We start from the raw sequence: 23,655 nt of genomic DNA on the forward strand, positions 1-23,655 counted from the left end.
CTCCCTGCGATTTACTCCCCGTCTAGTAGCACCTCTCCGAGAACGGAAGGGTGCTAGATCGGGAGGAAACACCCTTCTAGCACCCTTCTGTTCTCGGAAGGATGCTAAACTCTAGAGAGAAAGGAGTAAAATGGGAGTAAGCTGTTCATTCTTTGCCGGGTAGCGTCTCCCTGCGATTTACTCCCCGTCTAGTAGCACCTCTCCGAGAACAGAATGGTGCTAGATCGGGAGGAAACACCCTTCTAGCACCCTTCTGTTTTCGAAAGGATGCTAAACTCTAGAGAGAAAGGAGTAAAATGGGAGTAAGCTGTTCATTCTTTGCCGGGTAGCGTCTCCCTGCGATTTACTCCCCGTCTAGTAGCACCTCTCCGAGAACGGAATGGTGCTAGATCGGGAGGAAACACCCTTCTAGCACCCTTCTGTTCTCGGAAGGATGCTAAACTCTAGAGAGAAAGGAGTAAAATGGGAGTAAGCTGTTCATTCTTTGCCGGGTAGCATCTCCCTGCGATTTACTCCCCGTCTAGTAGCACCTCTCCGAGAACAGAATGGTGCTAGATCGGGAGGAAACACCCTTCTAGCACCCTTCTGTTTTCGAAAGGATGCTAAACTCTAGAGAGAAAGGAGTAAAATGGGAGTAAGCTGTTCATTCTTTGCCGGGTAGCGTCTCCCTGCGATTTACTCCCCGTCTAGTAGCACCTCTCCGAGAACGGAATGGTGCTAGATCGGGAGGAAACACCCTTCTAGCACCCTTCTGTTTTCGAAAGGATGCTAAACTCTAGAGAGAAAGGAGTAAAATGGGAGTAAGCTGTTCATTCTTTGCCGGGTAGCGTCTCCCTGCCATTTACTCCCCGTCTAGTAGCACCTCTCCGAGAACGGAATGGTGCTAGATCGGGAGGAAACACCCTTCTAGCACCCTTCTGTTTTCGAAAGGATGCTAAACTCTAGAGAGAAAGGAGTAAAATGGGAGTAAGCTGTTCATTCTTTGCCGGGTAGCATCTCCCTGCGATTTACTCCCCGTCTAGTAGCACCTCTCCGAGAACAGAATGGTGCTAGATCGGGAGGAAACACCCTTCTAGCACCCTTCTGTTTTCGAAAGGATGCTAAACTCTAGAGAGAAAGGAGTAAAATGGGAGTAAGCTGTTCATTCTTTGCCGGGTAGCGTCTCCCTGCGATTTACTCCCCGTCTAGTAGCACCTCTCCGAGAACGGAATGGTGCTAGATCGGGAGGAAACACCCTTCTAGCACCCTTCTGTTCTCGGAAGGATGCTAAACTCTAGAGAGAAAGGAGTAAAATGGGAGTAAGCTGTTCATTCTTTGCCGGGTAGCGTCTCCCTGCGATTTACTCCCCGTCTAGTAGCACCTCTCCGAGAACAGAATGGTGCTAGATCGGGAGGAAACACCCTTCTAGCACCCTTCTGTTTTCGAAAGGATGCTAAACTCTAGAGAGAAAGGAGTAAAATGGGAGTAAGCTGTTCATTCTTTGCCGGGTAGCGTCTCCCTGCGATTTACTCCCCGTCTAGTAGCACCTCTCCGAGAACGGAATGGTGCTAGATCGGGAGGAAACACCCTTCTAGCACCCTTCTGTTTTCGAAAGGATGCTAAACTCTAGAGAGAAAGGAGTAAAATGGGAGTAAGCTGTTCATTCTTTGCCGGGTAGCGTCTCCCTGCCATTTACTCCCCGTCTAGTAGCACCTCTCCGAGAACGGAAGGGTGCTAGATCGGGAGGAAACACCCTTCTGTTTTCGGAAGGATGCTACACTATAAACAGAAAGGAGTAAAATGGGTGTATAAGCTGTCCACTACAGTGCACATCCTTTTATAAAAGGGAGTGCAATCGAGGGCTCACTCCCTTTTTACTCGGCTATAGGAGGATTCGTGTTTAGAGTGTAGACGGCGTCCGGAGGCGCAACCGAGGGGGAAAATGAGACAGTTCGGAAAATGCGCAGGACGACACGGCCACGATGCGAGAAAGCGCACACTGCGAGAGTCGATGTATGTAGCTCCGCTAGTTCCGCGTGCCTTCTTCTCTCCAGCTCGTGTCACCTTGGGCGCTTTTTTTTTCTGGTGCATGCATTCCACATACGTGTTATTTGAATCTTCACACGAATCGGCTGATTTACTGTCTATGCGAGCAACGCGACCAGTTCAGGCGACAGAACACGAAACTCGTCGCGTGCTCGGACGAAATGCGACGCCGCTTCCGGAAAATGACGCGAAACTCGATTTCTGAAATGACTGGATGGCGGCACCCTGATCGACCGGATAAAGGCCGTATTGCGTGCACTCTAAACAGGAATATGCCTAAATGGGAGTAAAAAAAGGAGTAAGGTGTTCTCTAGCACACTTCCTTTTATAAAAGGACGCGCAGCCATGTCGAGATTGCTGTGGAGAAAAATTTAAAACTACTCTTCCCACTTCCGGATATAGGAATAATAGTCGTGAGGACGATGATAATTCAAATTTAATGGCGCAATGGCAGCAAATGGCTAACCAGCGCCATGGCAAAGTTGTTTTTTGGTCTTCGTGGGGTGGTCCCAGCATTTCATCCTCGAAAACAAGCTCACCAGGCAAGGGGAAAGCTTGCATCCATGGGGAAACCGACACGTACACCCTGCGGCGATGGGTATTGGACCCTGCACCTGCCTTATACGAGGCGGCCGAATGCTCATAACGAACGCGATCTCATGGCGCAACGACAAAGACAGGGAGAATGAAACGTGCAGTAGTTTTGCGTATGTACGGCGTTGAAATATCAATTCATTTTCTTCGAACTAGAGCCAAAGCCAGAAAAAAAAAATGGGGGCAAACGTACGTTCATCCGAGAAAAAGTAAGCTAACCAGACCAATTACGGCACGTGCAACAGAAGCCGGCAAAATCATTCTCAGTATAATCAAACGATGCTTGCGTCACGCGCACACTTCACCGCGTTCTTTAACGTGCAGCTGTACAATGATAACGCGCTCCATCTTTCCTAATTCCGAAACTATACAGTGCTGGCGAAATCAGGATCATTTACACTGACACTGATCCACACTGACTGCAGCTAACAGCCTCAAGTCAAGCTGATCAATGAGGCTAATAAAGGTCTTTCACGCTCGTTAAGTCGCGGCTTTAGACATCTCCCATTTTGTCCAACATATGGCATGTGTCAACAGGAGCTGACGAAAGACAGAACCCACAACGCCAGCAGTTATATAGTTCCTCATTGCGCCAGAACTGCTTTCATTATTTCTTTTAGCCAGGGAGACAGGAAAGTTGAAGCGCCACATCATTAAAGCGTCTTCAAACGTGGCGAAGAATGCTTGAGGCAAGCATCAATTGTGAAAGTGAAGCAGAACAAGGCGACCTGCGTAGCATGTGCAGTAACTTTTGCAGTACTTTTGCACTGCACTACTTAGTAGTATTTGACTATTAAGTACTGTCACTATACAGCTTCTTTCCGGTGTATACTTTCGCGCCCATAGAAGGGGGACTGCGCATAATTATTTTCTGGTTCCCAAAGGAAAGTCGTGTATTTCAACTGCACATACTAACACCGTAATCTCCAATAAAACATCAGTTACACGGCTGCTACGGTGTTACCGAGGGGTCACATCCTCCAAGCCCTGCGCTCTGCCCTGTCTCTGCTGCGCTCTGGAGCACTTCATTACTCCGTCTTCGTCACTGCGCGCCGCAGGTATCCGTTGGTTATGGACTGTTCCCGGCCTGCCTAATCATATACTCTTCAAGAGGGAAAACTCTGCATGGAATCGCAGATTCCAGCCGGCGTGTTCACAGCCGCCGACATGGGAAAAAAAAAGCAAGCGCCACAAGAAAAAGGACGGGAAATGAAAGACGAACAAAAAATGCTAAAAAAGTGAATATGACGCGATGGAATTACCGTATTTTCCGGTGTATAAGACGCACCCTTGTATAAGACGCACTTGCCATATATGCAAGCTGTCACTGGAAAAGTTCGTATATAAGACGCACCCGTGTATAAGACGCACCCCAGTTTACCAAGTTAGGCTAGTGAGGCTTAATTAAATACGCTTGCGCGACTATCGCGAAATACACCGTACCTGTGAGCAATTCTTAAGCAACGCTAAGTGATCGAAAAAGGCAACACTCATGCCATACTCGTCCACGTTCTAGCAAAAAAGAACGGAAAAACGATACAGCTCCCCATATGTCCATAACATTTTATTCTACTTGAAACCTTCGAAGTCTTCATCTTCAGATGCGCTATCAAAAGGTTCACCCATTTCTGGAAGCAACTCGGCTGAAACATGCACCACGTACACGGAGCAAAAAAAAGTTGCAAAGGGTGACTAAAAAAGAACGCCGGCTTGTCTTGACAATGGCGAGAAGCGCGATTGTCACCATCTTTTGGCGCTTCTCATTACTTTTGCTTGGGGCCTCCGAAACAGCCGCGCGTTTGTGATCCCGGAAGTCGTCATCCCCGCCGTTTCATAATATAGATCACCTAGAATGTCGCGCACGGCGGTCCCGGTATTGAAGTATTAACCGTGTTACAACCGCGTTATTGGTAGTGATATTTTTTAGGTGAAAAAAGCTTGAGCATGAACTGGAGTAATCGATGAACGCGCAAAAAAAGATGAAAAATTCGCATATAAGACGCACCCTTGTATAGGACGCACCAGCAAAATTTTCGAAAAAAAGCCGCGTCTTATACACCGGAAAATACGGTACATTTGTCACATTTGTTCATTTTACTTCCACGGATTCGAAGCAAGCTTTTCTGATCGTAATATTAATATAGTTTTTCAAGGAGGCCAACATATGAAGATAAGAGAACAGAAAGTTCAAATCTTTGCGCTGCTGCAAAAGGCAAGTCAAAGAACCTCGTATGCGTTCCAGTGTCGAAGGCGTTTAAGTAAATGCCTGCAGACTGCAAAGATCAGTATCACCCCTCCGAATTCGAGGCGGGCGAAAATTCGGCTCTAAAAGGAAAGGCTGTATCGAAGCACCGCTCAAGATGTCCAGTGCAGAACAATACCCGTAGCTGACACGCTCACTGCGGACAAAAACACAGATTGGCATTTACATGCATGCTAACTATTACGAACAGCACTTCGCCGCCTAAAGGCCCAGGGAAAAAAAAACGCGACCAGCTTTCGGAACATGTTAGGGCTCCAAGTACAACGTATACGGCTGCTTTCCGCAAGTTAACCCATAGAGATACAATGTAGTACCCAGCACTGTACTATCAAATGCAAAAGTAACTCCGCAGTCTCCGTGCAACATACACCCGAAGGAGTTACTGCATACAGCCGGCCGCAAACTTGGCACGAACGCTCGAGCGAGAATGCTAGGACTGACATTGGCGCCGCGGAGCGTTGACCTCTGGGTCCGAGACCATGCTGCGCGGTGTTCTTGCGGCTAATATCGTATGATCTCAGACCCAGCGGCCAACACCCCGCTGCGCTAATGTCAGTTGGAGCATTCTCAATGTTCGAGCATTCGCGCGAAGTTGGCGGCCGGTGGTACATAGAAGGCAACGCCTGCTGAAACCGAGCCTGACGAAGCGCGCAGTTAACCACGCGCCCATTTGCACGGCACGAGCATGACAACATGATGTATCCTGTCGCGGGACACGTTTCAGTTCAGCGCAGTCGCGACCTAGTGTTCGGTACAGTGCAGCCGACGAAAGTAAAACTGAACGTTCCGAACCGTTTGTAATTCCAAGTTTAGGGGCCTTTCACTGCCCACGAGAATATAAACAGGGAGTCGCTGTTCTCATAGCCCGGAGTAGTACATAGTGGCACGTGTAGGGGTCGCAGTAAAAGTTATCGGGAACAAGGATCAGCACTTCGTGCTACCCGAAAACACATATAGCAAGCACGTGCGCGCGCAGTTCCGCGCGTGTGGAAGTACAGTTTCGGCGCCGTCGGAACTGCCCTCATCACCGCGCGCACGCCGAGGGCGACACGCGCGCCATCAAAGCAGCATCAAACCGTCGCTTCCTCGCGCCCTTCTGGCTTCGCCGTTAGAGAGGAAAAGAGCAACGTTTCTCGGTCACGGGCACAACCGACTCAGTTCCAACAGAGAGAGAGAGAGACCAGTTCGAGCCGTTACAATGAGAATCCGCGCCGGCGGAGCCGGCGAGGCCGCGACCTTTCTTCAAAACCGCGAGCCTAGAGTCGACGCGGAGAAAGAAAAAGAAGGAAAAGGAAAACAACAAGAAACTCGTGGAACTCGGCAAACGACCGGATGAAGAAACAATTTTTTTGTTTCGTTTTCCTTCGCCTCACGCACGCTATTCTGGCCGTTCTCTCCCTCTCTACCGCTTCCCGGGCTTTTCTTGATTTTTTTTTTGTTTTGTTTTACGCCGCCGGTCGGTGTCGGCGACTGCGGGCGCAGTGCAGCAGCGGCAGACGCGCTTCGCGCAAAAGGCCACGATGACGAAGCGTCGGGAACAGCTGTCGCTACCGGCGACCGAATCCCTCCTTTTCCTCGATTTCGGCGCGTGCACGTGCGTTCTTCGGAAAGCGCTCGAAGTGCCCAGCAGGACGCAATGCGCGCTTGGCAACGCGCCAACAGCGGCGTTGCCCGGGCGCCAAATCCGAGCGCTGTTGCCACACGCACGCGGAAATTAAACGCAGTGCCGTTTCGAAAGAAATGACGCTGCGTAGTACGCTCAACATGCACTCAACGCGCAGTGGCATTTCGAAAGAAATGACACCACGTGTTGAGTATACGCTTTTTAGCCCGCTCTGGCTCGGTTGGTAGTCGGAAGCGCCGTTAAACGAAATTAAGTACAACAAAAGGAACAATGACATTTCACCGAACTAATGTCATTTTCTTCAACGCCGCTCCCCGCAACACGCCGTAAACTGATCCCATCTTCCAGGATACAGTAAAATAGCTACGGGAAAGGTGGTGATCCAATGAGAAAAAGAAATTATTAGCGCGATGTGTGAAGCTTTCGATACGTTAATTATTCCCAATCTTAAATGCTTGCTCCAATATTCATTCGAGCTGCGCAGGCGGTACTCAATGCCCTATAATTATTTTCTTCTACGCATATACACGCAGTATTAGCCAAAAGTCATGAGGGCATGCACATGGCTTGCTTTTAAGTCGTATAGCGGAGCTCTTATGCATACCCCCGCAGCGGTGCAACACAAGCAGAAGAGGTCGCGATTGCTCTCGCGGCCTCACATTCCAATTCAAAATACATAATCACCGACTCGCGAGGGGCCTGTCGGAACGTCGAACAAGGCTGCACTCCCTTCCTAGCCTATCGAATATACCAAAATTGCATACGGGATACGGACCCCGCACACCGTTACCTCATATGGGCCCCTGCTCATCAGGGGTTGGCAGGAAACGAGGCAGCAGACGCAGCCGCCCGCGCGCTCTCTCACCGGGCTGTTTTCTCCTCCCCGTCCGATCAGGAACCCGATTTTAATCCGGTCTATACATTCAAAGATATTACAACACATTATCAAAATTGTCATCGCCTTTACCCTAGCCCATGTAAAGGCCTGAAGAAGGCGGATGAGCGGCTCCTTCTCCGCCTTCTCACCAATACTTTGCTGTGCCCGGCAGCGCTAAAACATTTTGACCCCTCCTTTAGCGGCAGCTGCCCACACTGTAGTGCAGTGTCTTCTGACACTTATCACATGGTGTGGGCCTGCCCCTCCAACCCCGCTATTCCCCCCATCCCCAACCCAACCCGGGAGGACTGGGAGGCGACCCTGCTCGGCTGCCACGACTTACAGGCCCAACAAGCCTTAGTCGGGCGCGCCCGGGCGGCGGCAACCGCCACTGGGGTCCCATACTAGGGACCTCCACCTAGTGTTTGTAAGGATCGGTCCCTTACGGGCTGATCCAAACATACCTCCTGCTCATTCGTAATAAATGTTTTCACCACCACCACCACCCGAAAGACGCAGGTTCGATCCCGGCCGCGGCGGCCGAATTTCGATGGAGGCGAAATTCTAGAGGCCCGTGTACTGTGCGATGTCAGTGCACGCTAAAGAACCCCACGTCGTCGAAAATTACGAAGCCCTTCACTACGGCGCGCCTCTCATAGCCTTAGTTGCTTTGGGACGTTTAACCGCAATAAACCAATAAACCAATCTTACGCATACTCTTCGTAGCCAGCACGCCTTGGATGCGGTAACGGGAAGGGCTTTGCTCACTTTATAAAGAGAGTTGGAGCTTGACGGGTGGTAAGAAAATCATGTGGCCTGGACAGTTCGAAGCAACGGTTCGCGTGCATGCGAAAGAAGCCAGTAATAAGCGAACCATTGGCAACCAAAGAGGACGCAAATATGTCTTCAGTTCCCTTTGAATCACACGACGAAGAAACGTTTCATTTATCTGGTAATCAGGCAAGATGCATACTGGAAGTGTGATAGTATGTACGTGGAGTTCAACGTCCCGAAGCGATACATGGGCTATGAGGCGGCCGTAGTAGAGGACTACTGATTAATTTCGAGCATCTGTACACGGGCGCCTCATGTATTTCGCCTCCATCGAAACGCGGCCGCCGGGGCGGGTTACATATAAAGAAAAGGTCGCACGCTCCCTGTGGAGGTCGCGTTGTCAGGGCGGCGCACCACGATGCTCAGATTTCCAGCGCAGTTTCTGCAGTTTTACATATATAGCACTGCTCGAGGGTCTGTTGTCGAGATTACAAAACGGAGTAGTCGAGATACGCCGGCAAAGCGTGCGCCGGAATGAGTTCCCCGAACTCGTTCGGTGCCTGCAACACAGTTACCAGGGAACGCCATTAAATTCTCCCCGGGAAATCAGCAATAAGCGACTGCCACACGCGGGCGTACGTCGTTAATCGGAAATGTCGTTCATTCTGCGTCGTTGTACAGGGCTTAAAGAAATGGACGACCAAAGCATCTGGCCCAGTCGGGAAGAGAAATATGGTAAGGCGAACAAAAAGAAAACCAGTGCGCGATTCATCGCGGGGACCTCATTCTGAACGCTTCGGTATACGCCACACAGCGACCGGCGCGTCACCGCGACTTTCTTTATCGGCACTTTAAGCCCCGTACAAGCAGGGGACATCACTGTGCTGAGCTGACACTTTATTAGAGTTTACGACAGACGCCAACAGACACCGAAACCAAGGAGCATATGGGATGTTTTATTTATATATTTAATTTGTGGTGTTCATCAATGGGTGATTAACGGGATAATTATTTTATAGATAATAGATTAGAAAGCAGAATAAGAAGCAACCACATGCCGCCGTAGGGATTCGAACCCACGACCTCCGAATTTCGCGTCCCATGCTCTAACAACTAAGCTACGGCGGGGGCTGTCCAATGTTCTGCTTTCGGGGGTATTTACGTGTAGTGTAAGCCAACACTGAGAGAGTTCGCCAGCGCCACCCTCGTGCATAGCGGCGGACGTAGTAGTGCGTCCTGTGTTACCGCGAGAGCCACGCAGGAGCGTGATCGGACGGTGAGGGCGGAAACCGTGCGAGAGCCCTTTTACGCTACCTATATGACACCAAGACTGCCAGAATCGAGTTCAGACAGATGACACCGAACTCGATTTCATGATTTCATGTATCGTGCCTTTGTTACGAAAACTTTCGAAAATTCGGAATATCTTCCGGCCAATTGCACTGGTAAATTGGTTTTTGGGGAAAGGAAATGGCGCAGCATCTGTCTCACATACCTCGGCGGACACCTGAACCGCGCCGTAAGGGAAGGGAGGAAGGTAGGAGTGAAGGAAGAAAGAGAGAAAGAGGTGCCGTAGTGGAGGTCTCCGGAATAATTTTGACCACCTGGGGATCTTTAACGTGCACTGACAGTTGTACTGCGCTTAGCGCTAATTTCGACGCATTTTCGTTTGCTCAGGGGGAACGGTTTCCTAATAGGCTCTTTGTGTGCGTTTGCTACAAAGCCTACTCTACAGTATACAGCAAATAGGCGACATTCACATTATAATGCCCTTCTGAACCCAGATTAGTTCGCAAAGAAGAAAAAAGCGCTCAAAATATACGAAATAAACGTTTCCATATGCGACATCGTCGCTGCGTGATTGGGCAAACACATGAAACACTTTCTTCTTTGTGTCTGTCACCCGAAGCGGTTATAATGAGCCGGCAGCTTTCACGTGCACTGCCTGTGTCAGTCAGAAATTAAAGCTACTTGCGTCGTCATGTGAGGCGGTCATTCGTATTCGTCTTTTTCTAACTCTGCAATGCCTTTTTTTTTCTTATTATGTTAGAACGCAACAGTGACTTTGACGTTCAGCTGGTAGAGAGCTAGTAAATCTTTTTTTGCGTGTGTGACAACTGAGTCATTTTTTAAATTATGGTCGACTCAGGTAATCCATTCTGTACTGGATCATTAACCGGCCACATGCCTACAAGGGGAAACAATCTCGCAATCTGTCTCTCAGTATGCTTCGGCATAATAAACTTTTTTTTCCCGTTTATTGCCAGTGATCCGACTTGAATAGGCCGAAGGTAAGTTCTACCACACAATGCTTACGTCCAAACACACCTGCACTCTGCGCAACGATGCCGAATTGCACTAAAAGAGCGGAAAGCAAGGTAAATAAGCAAAGAGAATGCAGGCAGCTCCCGAGGAGCCGAGTGCCATTTTCGGCGCTCATCTTTCAAAGCCATATCCTAATCTTATCCCGAGCGAAGTTAAGCTCAGTGCAACGATAATGCCTGTCCCACTGTCCCCCAATAAGTCGCAGACTGAGCCAGTCACGCTTCTTAGCGTGCGACTGCAAGATGTACAGCCGCGATCAGAATAACCTGCAACGCTCTGGCAGCCACGTTCTCCTCGTTTGCGTTTGATAGAAAATGTGCTGCACGGTACCAGACACGCGGGAACACTGCTCGGCAGCTATACACAGAACTTTGCAGCAATACCCGACTCGCATTGCTTCGTGACATAAGCTAGTACTACCTGATGCGTGTTGCAACTCATACTGCGCGCGGTAGTACTACCTCCGCCGCTATGAACAAGGGTGGCGCTGGTGAACACTCTAAGGGTTAGGTTACACGCAACATAAATGCCTAAGAAAATAGAAGATTGGGCAGCCGCCGCCGTAACTCAATTAGTAGAGCACCCTGCGCGAAATTCTGACGTCGTCGGTTCGAATCCTAACGGCGAGTAATGGCCAGGTTTTCTTCTACTTTCGAATTATTTATCTTTCAATCATAAATTAATTACACTATTAATTTCCCATCGATCAACACCGAAAAAGAAAAAAAAGAAACGTTCCCCTATGCTTTCCCTGGTTTCAGTGACAGTTCGGTTTCTTCATAAGTATCTCACGTAAAAGCAAAGCCTCTTTGAAGCTAAGGATTGCTTTCCGCCACACTGAATGCATCAGCTTACAATGATACCGTCAAGATATTTCCGATAGGCTTCAGCCAGGGCGAAGAAACGGTAAGATTTTGAAGGCTGAGCTCGCTTAACTTTTTAAATAAATCATTGCTAAAGAGACTAAACTGCGCTGTTTCGATTTAGGTTTTCTCTCGGCTCGTTTTAGTTTACATGAAAAAAAAAAAGAGATTTCTACAACGACCGATGAATTTGAGCGACGTCTGCGGCTAATTCCTGACGACAGAAAATTTCAAACACGGTGCGCTGAAACATCGCTTATTAGATGCCGCACACGCTTGGCAACATCACGTATAGAATCGCCAACATTAGCGACCGATTACTCTATACCAAATAATCAGCTCCATGTAATCACGCTTCCGACAGATGCGTTTCTCTGCTTTTGTGTGGCGCTGGTAAAAATGTGCAGAAACTATTTCGTGATCACATACACCCATCGCAATTTAATCAATGACCAGAAGACCGAATATTCAGTTTTCTCACGCGTTCACTTCGATGATTTGCTCGAGGCTAACCGAAAGCAAAATGACCAAAACAGTGTCTTGAGAAGTGAACTAGCCAATCAATAAGCCAAATTATAAGAGGCAAATTTAAGTTACCGTGATTAAAATTTCATTCTTTTTCTGTACTTTTTTTTTGTGCGACGGGTACGTTACTGCTGCGACGTGGCCATACACTCTTCCGAATCTACTTGCAACAACAGCTCTCGCAGTAACAACAACAAAAAAACATCGAGGCTCCTTGCTTGTCAGACGTGAATGTTGTCAGCCCAACATCGACGCTTAAATGGGCCGCCTGTCTCGCACGGCCACTCAGACCACCTTTTTCATACGTTTAAATCTCCTGCTGCGTGATTGACAGTTATGTTTTGGTTTAGTTTAGTTTATAAGGTTTAACGTCCCAAAACGACTGAGGCTATGAGAGACGCCGTAGTGAAGGGCTCCGGAAATTTCGACCACCTGGGGTTCTTTTAACGTGCACTGGCATCGCACAGTACGCAGGCCTCAGGCATATCACCGGCATCGAAATTTGGTATACTTCTATAGTGCGTGAGTGCAGAGTGCCTGTCGCATAGTCTGTGCTGCGAGTTGACTGTGTGCGTTGTGCGTGCATAGAATGTTTTGCATAGAACCTGTACAAACTGTCTGTGCACAAGGTGTGTAGGATAGTATGTGTGCACAGTGTGTGTTGCATCGTGTCTCTGCATAGCGTGTGTTGCATCGTGTCCGTGCTCAGCGTGCATTGCACAGTGTGAGCGCATAGCGCGTGTGCACTGTGTGCATTGCATAGAGCCCACACATAGTGTGTCGCATTGTGTATGCGCGTAATGTGTGTGCATGCACAGCTTTTGTGTAGTGTATAATGCATATACTGGAATATACAGTGGTGAGTATACTGCGTACGCGGAAAACTGCTCGGCTAGTAACAGACAACACTCAGCCCGGGTAGAGAAATTGCCCTACAAAGGCTATCCAAGACGCGATCAGCGCACGACAGGCGGCGATTTCTAGAACGCGGACGGAAGTGAGTCAGTCATCTGGCGTTGAGCAGCGTAATGGGCGATCGCTTTACGCAGAAATCCTGATGGCCGCCCGGCAAACAAGGCTCATTGTCGCTTCCTTGGAAAGACGACGGAAGAGACCCCCGCCTCTATCTCCGTTGTGCGTGCGTTCACCCTCATTACAACGGGCAGCCCGCCTCGACACAAAACTATACTAGCATCATACAACTGGCAGGTGCTTGCATCTACAGCTGGCTGGAAGTGGCAGGCGCCCTTAAAACAACGCTCTCCAACCAAAGGGGTCAGCCTATTGCCATGGCGCCACGGCCAGCCGCCTGGCGCCTGCAATGGTGTGACCACGAGGACATGAAGATAGGTCGACGACATAAGGAGGGCCTACTCTGAAGGCTATATTCCGCTTCGTTTCTTGACTTGCACCCGACTTAATAGCAATGCTCCGCGACCCTCGTTTTCCTCAAGTTCCATTGTTCCAAGTGTAAAGATAGGACGAATGAACCGAGAGATTAATATTTTCACAGTAATGTACCTACCTCGAAGAACTAATGAACGTTTCGCTTCATTTCTTCTCATCTCACTGCAGTTCAAAGACCCTGACGCGGGACACTTACACCTAAGGGATGCGCGAAAGAACGGCGTTCAACAGTTAAAGATGATCTCCGACGGTGCGCTCGGTGGTGATCCATCAACAAGCCGATGTGGGCGTACAGGTCCTCCCATGCAATCTTCCAGCTTACGTAGCTGAAATAGCTGGGAGCGCGGGAGAGTTATGAAATGTCGTGTGGGAACGCTGATGGCAGATGTCATTAATACGGCTGCCACAGGGCAAGTGATGGGGCTGGTCACACTAGACTGCTGCCCTCTATGGCAGAGAGAAGGAGAGCGAAATTTCACGGCGTTATTCGAGGATGGAAAGACCAGGCCACGACTTTCTACAGCTGACCTCTATATAGTCTAAGCGCAGTAGAAGAGGCTGGCTACAGGAGCACAGTACTTAGTTACTAGGTTAGATTAACGATGGTTGAAAATGAAGTTGCACACTCTTGTTTACCTTTCACAAGTGTCACACAGGCGAGCAGTTTGAAAGTTGGGGGAGCGAAGGCAAGGCTACGAGTTAAGTAGCCGAGGAGGCGGCCAGCGAAGGTGATGATTTGGGGAATATACCCCGACCGAAGTATATTTCAGCAGATGCCTATAGTAGGACACAACTTATAAAAACAGCAGTTGCTAACCCTGGGTTGCGGTCCACGGCGTTTTGTATTACTCCGCTGGCCAATCGCAACTGTAAACGAAATCAATGTTTTAATGTTTGACTATATAAAACAATCCACGCATCAAAATTATAGAGCTCATAATTTTTTTCTTGTCATAAGCTTCTTTTTTAGGTAAGAAGAAACGTTTAAGCAACGGACTACTTTTTTGTCGTGGAGGAATTCTGTGCGCGGAGGCTGAATGTGGGCGGAGCTTCACTGCAGACTTAAGTTGTATCCGACTATAGTGACTTCATTTTGTCGGCCAAAAGCTAATCAGGCAAATGTAAACACATAAGACCGACGCTGTCTAGTCACGACGATTACGAAAAGTTGATACCAAGTCTGGGGCTGAAAAGCCAAGATATCTAAAGTGTTTAATCCAAGCTTCCTGAAGCACAAGAGGGGAAGTCGGGCTGGAGCACCGATACGCCCGTACAATCCTTAAAGCTTCATGATATTGTTCACAGCGCAACAAGAACGGGAAAAACGAAAGACGATAGAGTAACACAAACAAGCGCTGACTATCAACTAGTTTTTATTGCAGAAAAGAAGGGGTATATATAGAAACACTTATCAGGCACACAGACGTTTTCTGGAAGGCACGTGGGAGTTCAGATACCTTAACTCCCTCTCGGATAAGGCAATCGAAGGGCTGCTGATACATAGACTGCCTTTTTGATGAATATAAAAGGCCTCCATGATCTCTCGTGTTACCTTATCGCCGTGTCGGAACAGGATGCGCGTGTTACTATAATCCGGTACGCATTTGCACTCCTTGCACATAAACGTAGACTGTGCAAGGGGGTCACCTCTTGCCCTCCTTTCAGCATGATCTTTCATGTGCAAGGAGTGCAAATGCGTACCGGATTATAGTAACACGCGCATCCTGTTCCGACACGGCGATAAGGTAACACGAGAGATCATGGAGGCCTTTTATATTCATCAAAAAGGCAGTCTATGTATCAGCAGCCCTTCGATTGCCTTATCCGAGAGGGAGTTAAGGTATCTGAACTCCCACGTGCCTTCCAGAAAACGTCTGTGTGCCTGATAAGTGTTTCTATACATACCCCTTCTTTTCTGCAATAAAAACTAGTTGATAGTCAGCGCTTGTTTGTGTTACTCTATCGTCTTTCGTTTTTCCCGTTCTTGTTGCGCTGTGAACAATATCATGAATACTTACCAACTCGCCCAGATTTCTGCTTTGCTGATCCTTAAAGCTGTTGAGCCGTATTATGCGCGAATGTGGTTAAATCCGTTCCCAGTTCCACAATGAGGAAAAAGTAATGGAATTTTCGGAACACTACGAACAGGTTGTTCTACAGAGAGCGGGAACATCAGATGGGTTCGTTATGAGACGGTATACAGAGTACAATCGAGGGGCGAAATGTGGGACAGGGTCGAAGAAGAAGCGTACCAAGTACGGTGACTTGACGAACGACTGCGGAAGCATTCGTATTTTAGCAGAGCGAAAAAAAAAAAAAACAGGACACAGCGAGAGACAAGCGCAGAATGTGAACTAGTTTATTATTTTCAGAAAGAGTAGGTGTATAGAGTCGCCGTGTCTGGCGGCTATATAGCTACTCCTTCTGAGAATAATAAACTAGTTGATAGTCTGCGCTTGTGTTGTGTAACGTCTCTCGTTTTGTCTTGTTTTTTTTTTCGGGCTGCCTGGATATGCATCCACACCGACTCGCCCAGTTGTCTGTTCTTCTTAACGGAAACAAATTCTATGGCGGGGGGGGGGGGGGGGGGGGGGGGGATTTGACAAAAACGAACTATTCACAGCAAGCGAAAAACCTACTGACCATGTACAGCACACGCAGATACAAGTTAAAGCAAGACAGCTTGCGTAGTAGGCGACGATGGACAACATTGTCATGGCGCGATGAAAAAGAGCTAGCAGAGTTTCACAGAAACCACCTTGGCAGAAACCATGCTGTTTAGAATGAAAAAAGCCAACGGATGACACGAAAGTAGCCATCTGGTAATATTCAATTCAATTCCCCTTCATTTTCAACATTTCACAATGCTGACGGTCTCCCAGGTAAAAAGCTGCAGCAACAACCTGACGAAGCCTGGCCGTACAGCGTATGAGTACAGCAGAAAGAGATGATTTCTTGCATTATTTATGAACAAACAGTGACAGTGAATACAGGGCGCTAATTACAATGAAAAGAATGGTTACCTTTTCTGAAGGCAAGAACAGTACCTTTCCAACCCTCGAATCAGCGGGAAATGAACCGACAGTTCGCGATTCCTCAACGGTAAGTGAAAAAAAAAAACTGCTGAAATGTTTGGTATTTCCGAGCACTTCAGCATTTACACCGTCTGATCCTTCTGAGGACGAAATTTTAGACTCACAGTGACATTATAAATACCGGCTGGCCGGGTGGACACTAATGGACCTCGTTTGAGGATATGCGTACGATGAGGGCGAGGAAATATTCGCAGGTGCTTCGTTGGTGACGACAGAGGCGAAAGTTTAAAAAGTTCGCGACTTCGTTTCCGTGTACGGAGAAGCGATTACTGTCAAGCAAGGAAGAGGCGTTGGAAACAACAGGCTACCTGTTTTCCAGAATTGCACGGGGCCACTACGTAGCATAGAAGGAATGCGCTACTGTAATAGTTATTGCGTGCTGTAATCAACAGGATGCGTTGTTGGGTGAGTTGGTGCATATCGAATTCAGCGAGACGAGTCGCATTTAGACGACCAAATGAAACTGGCGCTGCCCCCATCCTGTCTTTCTTATGATTGTCTAAAAAGCGCAACCCATCTTGTTGAATTCAAAGTGCTGCAATGACATGTGTCACTCATGTGACGTCGAATACTGTTTCTTGCACTTGTAGAATTCTGGCAGAACGAAGCGGTCTTTTCTCGGTGCGAATCCCTCTGATAAGCCACGCTTTGATTCGACTAGTAATCTAATGCGCCGTAACGCGCTGAGCCGTTTGATACCACTAAATACATTCTACGCCAGTTAGGCGGTCCACAATCTAATAGTACCATCCACTGATCTCACTTGAATGGCCTTGAGTGGCGAGCATTAGAATTAAGAAGGGGTGGGGGTAGGCAGTAACGATGAGTGAGCGCTTGGAGCCGGACTGATGGAAAATCCGTCAGCTTCATTCGCATGCGATGGCGTGCTCCTGATTTCCTGTGGCCGCGAAAGGAGGCGGATCAAGCTTGAAGGAACGACTGTTTGCTTATGTATAACACAGCACGGGTTTTCCTCGTATTGTTTTCTCTACTATTCTGTTATTTATTTTCTTACGTTGTTGCCTTATTTTTCGGCGGGTCGAAATAAAACGTGGGAAACCAAACAAAGCAGTGCGCAACGCTTACGCTGCTCTGAAAACAGGACAAAAGTAAATACGGGCCGGTTATTTCTACTTACTTTTCTTTTCTTTTCTTTTTTTCCCCCCCACTTTCTGTTGCCGCTTCGCGGTCGATAAAACCAGCCGAAAGGTCACTTGAAGCCGCATCTCCAAACAACCTCGTTGAATCGACAAAGATGTATACAGATATGGAGAAAAAAAAAAGCGAACTGTCCCAGAAACGGACGTTTCTGTTTCCCACCGCGCGTTGGGTAGAAATTTTCGCTTCTTGTTTTTCGAATGCAGGCTACGTAAAGTACGCGTGTCAGTCAGCGACTGCGCCAGATTCTGCGCTGAGAACGAGGCCTCGCAACATGCTCTATGCCGGTCAAATGTTTAGGGGAATCCCCCAAGGTGGAGTAGATTTGTAATAAGGGAGTAATTACTCACTGGCATCCACCCGAGCGCAGCCATACGGCTACAAAGGAAAGCTATACAGCTTTCTCAGAAACTTCGCAGTTAAAGAAAAATTCGTCCTGGTCCGGCTACCATAACCTTGCCGTCCTGGTTAGCTCAATTGGTAGAGCGACTGCTCCGGTGAAGCGGTGGTCCTGGGTTGGAACCCCGGACCAGGACGAATTTTTCTTTAACCATAAGCTTGCCGTCCTGGTTAGCTCAATTGGTAGAGCGACTGCTCCGGTGAAGCGGTGGTCCTGGGTTGGAACCCCGGACCAGGACGAATTTTTCTTTAACCATAAGCTTGCCGTCCTGGTTAGCTCAATTGGTAGAGCGACTGCTCCGGTGAAGCGGTGGTCCCGGGTTCGAACCCCGGACCAGGACGAATTTTTCTTTAACTACGAAGTTTCTGAGTAAGCTGTATAGCTTTCCTTTGTAGCCGTATGGCTGCGCTCGGGTGGATGCCAATGAGTAATTACTCCCTTATTATGCTCTATGCCGACCCGCTGCGGAGGAGGCAACGTGGAAAGATGCCCATGTATGGCAAAATTTAATCCACAGCTAACAGACTGATAAAAAAATTGCGAGGACACTTTGGCAACTAAAGTGTTGAGAGGCGAAAACCGAGGACACTGTGCCGTGACGGCTTCCAGTGGATGTGACGTCACACCGTTCCCGTGGCTATACCGATACCCAAATTATACATCTTTCGGGGACTTTAAGTGTTAATTACGCTTAATTACACATTTTCCCATCTAATTTGACACAAATCCGGCGTTTTTCTGACCATTCTGCGACAATTTTCACTATGCCGTGACGACTTCCGGTGGATGTGACGTCACACCGTTCCCGTGGCTATATCGATGTCTGCGTTATTTCGACGCAATTTTGACATTTTTGACTGTAAGTAATCAGCTAATTACTCTACAGTCATCAAACTTGGCCTCTAGGTTCATATTTTCCTCTTCTATCTGAAGCAACCATTCGTCTTCTCCTATCTTTTTTATTTCCCGAGTTGAGACGAGTTAAACGCTGCCAAAGGTGTGACACCCTCTGCTAGCGGACGACAGTATGAGCCATTAAAGGCTTTCGCCTTAAAATTCAAGAAGGAAGCGCGAAGTGCCCCTCACAGGACGCACTCCAGCCAATGGCGTCGACCGATTGTCATGACGCAGCCGTTAAATCAAGGTTAATCCCCTCTCACGCTATGTTATCCGTGTTTAATCCTCTGTCGCGCTAGTCCTACAGAGGAGTAAGCACGGATTAACAGCGACGACATGAACATCGGTCGGCGCCAGACTGGAGGGCTTCTTCTGAAGGGTGCCTGTCGCTTCGTTCTTGAACTGAAATAAGACGGGTTCCGGAAAAAAGGTCCCCGAAAAAAACGTCCCCGGCAAAAATGTCCCCCTTTGCAAAGTCCTTCCAAGAGTGCCCGTTGTTGGGCAGTTCGGTCGTACATCGTTAAGCAAGACACTGCTCAAGACAAACATGGACGACAAACAGCAAGCACAAGGTCCTCATGCTCTTCAAGTTCACGTTTGAGTTGCGCAGTTCCTTTGTTTATAGATCCTTTTATGGCGAGGTTCGGGTGTTCCTTGAGAGTTAGTGTTACCACGCTTTCGTCATAAATCTTTTTTTTTGTTTTGTTTTTTAGAGGCCAATGGGTGAAACATTGCCGAACGCGACAGCAATGATAACAAGGTCTATATGCTTATCTCGGGCCGTTTTGTACGAGAAGCGCTGTCACATACAAGCTGCCCTGTTCGTAAGCGAAGCGCGCACACCTTTCGAATTCCAAGAAGCCATTCCCGTATATTGCCCGCTCCTCTGCGAAGCTATATTCGCCGCCGCGAATACGAGACTCTGGAGAACTGGGACGGGCGACGCGATAATATATGCGAGGGTTTTGACTGGTTGAGGGGAGGCCCGCTGAATCACACGAGTTGACACGTGGAAAACACGTGACAAGCGTAGCTGAAAAAGAAAATGAACAGCCTGTGCACTCCTACGCCGGGTTGAAAATTCAAGTGACGACAAAAAAAAAAGTAAAAGAAACTGGTTGGGGGGGGGGGGGGGGTTGAGCAAGCGAGAGAAGACTGCCTATCCTCTATGACTTGGTTTCGATAGTCCAACGCTTGTGCGGCAACTGTTCAAGAAAACGGAATACGGGCAGGGTTCCCCAGAAGAAATCACCGTTTCGCTCTCGAGTTGAGGTGCGTGTCTGGAAACGAAAGTATTGGAAGGAAAGGCAAATACAGACCGCTATTCGTTTATTTTTTCATTTGTTAGTTTGCAGTTATTTCAGCTAGGCATTTAGTCTAAACAAAAGGTTAAGGGGAAGACCCAGCCTAACATCGGCACGCTGGGGATGGCAGGGATATTTACCTATATATTGACAGATTGTTCAATGACGAATTAATAACGAACCGACAAATCTGTACATTAATGAGCGAGTGAGTGGAACGAGTAAGTGGAAGTGAATGAGTATGAATGCGTGAGCACAGTGCGGAGTGAACGTGAGTGAGTGAGTGAGTGAGTGAGTGAGTGAGTGAGTGAGTGAGTGAGTGAGTGAGTGAGTGAGTGAGTGAGTGAGTGAGTGAGTGAGTGAGTGAGTGAGTGAGTGAGTGAGTGAGTGAGTGAGTGAGTGAGTGAGTGAGTGAGTGAGTGAGTGAGTGAGTGAGTGAGTGAGTGAGTGAGTGAGTGAGTGAGTGTGAACGTCAGTGAGAGAGTGTGGAGTGAGCGAGCGAGCGTCCAACCGATTAACTGACTGATCGATTTCCTGAAAGCAGCGACTCGACTCGGAGCCAATCCTACATAAGCACCACTTCAAATCTAAGCCGCAATCAGACGTCCTGCAGCACATACCGTAATAACACTTTCTGTACGAACAACGTCCACGGAAAATGAAGCCGACAGAGGAACTTTATGGCGGTGGCGTCTCGATGGGGGGAAAGACAGGGTCCCACGAGACTGTCGATATTTCACACGAAAGGGGAGTCGCGAACACAAGAAAAACGGCATGAACTAGGGCGAGAAGAGAAAAACGAAAAACGCCACTGAGACTACATCACGACGACCAAAAGGATAGAGAGCCAGTGTGAAACCGAAGACCAGCGTCCTTTGTACATTTTGTGGCTGTCAAAACTTTCAGCAGAGAACGAGAGGTGAGTGCCCCTCAGTAAAGGCGCACAGAAATATGCGAGCCACAGCAAGGCAGCAGAACAAAATGAAGGTCTGGGATAAATAAAGTTCACTTGGCCACGGCACTACAAGTGACCGTTAAGCTGCAGAACAAGTGAACATTCAGAAGCAAAGAAGAAGTGAAGAGGTGGGAAAAGTAAAAGCAAAATCACCTTTGCATATTTCGCATTCTAGAAAGCACGAGTTCAAGACAAACTATGGACAGTAACATTTACCGGAGAGCACCGAACGGCATTTGAAAGTGGTTTGAGTACATTCCGTCTAAGCGCTGTAGCGAATTAGTGTTAGGGCAAGCGGCTAGGACGAGCCTGAAACAATGCAACAGCTAGCTGTGCGCACTCCCAGGAGGAGCCGAACAAATCACAAATTGTACATCGTACGACGTACGCTAAATCTCACTCTTATAGCGGAACACAGGTTAAAAAAAGAACAGCAGCTGGCAACAGTAGTTCATGTATCGTAGTGTTCTGTATTTCTGCGCATACTAGTCACGGGAGAAACGAAATCTACGTTTTAACATCCAGTCCACGCTGGAAAAGCAAATACATGAAAATACTTGCGCTATTAGTTTCCTCTTGTAATAAGTCATGGACGTGGACGCAGCTTAACTGCAGACAAATCTACATCCGACTAGAGCATCGGCAAACCGTAACCGCACTACCGTCACCTTCGCTAACGTTGCGGAAACCAAACTGTGCATGCGAGGTTGCTTATTGCAGAGCATTGACGAAGCTACGACAGAATTTGGGAAGAGAAGCTCATTTATCGCATATGGATAGAGACCACTGCTTGCATGGCCACTTAAGACAGAAGAGCGGAGCTCTTGCCTGGCCAAACTCGGCGATTTCTCATTGCATGATCGTTATATTGAGAGAAGAACAATAACGAAAAAAGAATCTACTCATCACGCGAACACAAAGTGAACAAGGAAGGTGGAAGCCCATCCCTCGTTCACTTTGTGCTTGGAAGAAACCCATATACCTGCCCTCTGTCTACCATGAACTCTCGACACGCAATAGTTACTTATTCGTGATACCATGAGCCCGAAATGTTCGCCCCTTTGAACGTTTCGCACATTCTGAAGGCCTTTTGTACGAGGCGACCGAACCTGCTAGCCTTTGCAACGACGGACAAACCAAGGCGATATACAGGGGCACGAAAGCGCTCCATCCAGTGGTTAAAACAATAGGCTTGGAAAGTGACATTGATATCATTCTTGCATGGGGAATCCTGGCAAGAACACTAGGTACGGACTGCATGACAAAAAGACAGCCTGCGGTTCTCCGTGGTTCTCGAAGTTGCCCGACGTAGAAAAAAGCCCATACACTCATTATAAAGCCTGCCGAAAGCACGCTGTTCAGGTGCCGACCGGATGCGTTTTTAATACGAAAAAAGAAAAACAAAGGAAAAGCGCCACCTTGGCGGGACGCCACGCACGAGGCTGCATCGGAACGTGCATGTAAGAGAGCCTTCTTTGACTTGTTTATTTTTTACTTCCTCTACGAGAGCCGGGCACAACTCCTCACAGTGAATACCGGCCGAGCGCCAAGATCAACGACAGGCGGCGACGCCACTGATGACGAAAGAGGCTCTGCAAGCAACTTTGTGGCAGTCTGCCAGATGCTCGCACGTACACCTGCGTGCGATCCCCGGTCAATGACACAACGCAGTACGCTCCGTTCAGTTCTCCGTGATGAGGTCATCACCGCGGATACGAGAGTGTATGTACCTAACACGAGCGCCAGCTTTTCTACGGTGCCGCTGCCAAGACGGCCCCATGCATTCACGCAGAGAGGCTGAGACTTAAAACACTTCTCACTCACTTGTGTTCCTTTTGCGCCAGGTTCTTGAGGCACCACAGCAGGATCACCCGGTCTGAGGAGAGAAAGGAACACGAAGAACAACGGAAGTGTGAGACGCAGCCAAAAAAGCGACCTTCGAAAATTAAAAAAAAAAATGAGATCCCTGCGGCCACCCGCAATGGAGCAATGCGAAAGCACAACGTCCACATACTATATCGACGTCCGTGGCTGCTCTGACGTCCATGTACTATATCGACGTCCATGGATATTTTGACGTCTGCGTGTATTTTTTCGCGTTTAATTAATGGACTAATCACACCTCATCAACCAGATTTTCCCACGACAATATTTTATCACACACTATCGGTCACAATCACTATTCCGCACATTTATCATCAGAGAACGACGTAATCGTGAAGACAAAATTTGCGGACACTTTTTGCTGATGCGACAGAGCTATATAATACCCTCGCATTAATAAATCAACAAAAGGTTTCCCCGGCGTCCTGCGTCGGTCGGAGGGAGCATGGTTTAAAAAGCACAGACTGAAAATACAGCCACAGACTGAAAGAAACTATGATACACCGCAGCGGAGACCTAGTTCGAACATTCACCTCGTACGCGCGAGGTACAGGGTTCGGTACCCAGTACCATCCGGTATACCCACAGGTTTGACAATGGGTACCAGGTTTCCTCTACCGTGGTGCTAGCATTCTCCGGGAGGTGATTTGCCTGGAAAATGGGTCTTTGATATCCCACCTTGCCT

The 23,655-nt window shown here is 48.2% G+C and overlaps 1 protein-coding gene and 1 non-coding gene across 2 annotated transcripts in view; one reads left to right on the forward strand and one right to left on the reverse strand.

The window, feature by feature from the left end:
- LOC149364461 (transducin beta-like protein 2) overlaps positions 1–23,655 on the reverse strand; it is a 230,444-nt gene that overhangs the window by 156,771 nt on the left and 50,018 nt on the right. The window contains exon 3 of the mRNA XM_089574407.1: positions 22,911–22,962. Coding sequence (XP_089430533.1) covers positions 22,911–22,962 — 52 coding nt within the window. The remainder of the gene's footprint in view (positions 1–22,910; positions 22,963–23,655) is intronic.
- Positions 18,197–18,270, forward strand: TRNAT-GGU (transfer RNA threonine (anticodon GGU)). The gene has a single exon. It is a non-coding gene; the product is annotated as a tRNA-Thr (tRNA).

The sequence above is a fragment of the Amblyomma mixtum genome, chromosome 2, assembly GCF_055824585.1.
Source record: "Amblyomma mixtum isolate Tamu chromosome 2, ASM5582458v1, whole genome shotgun sequence".
In the NCBI taxonomy this organism is placed as follows: Eukaryota; Metazoa; Arthropoda; class Arachnida; order Ixodida; family Ixodidae; genus Amblyomma; species Amblyomma mixtum.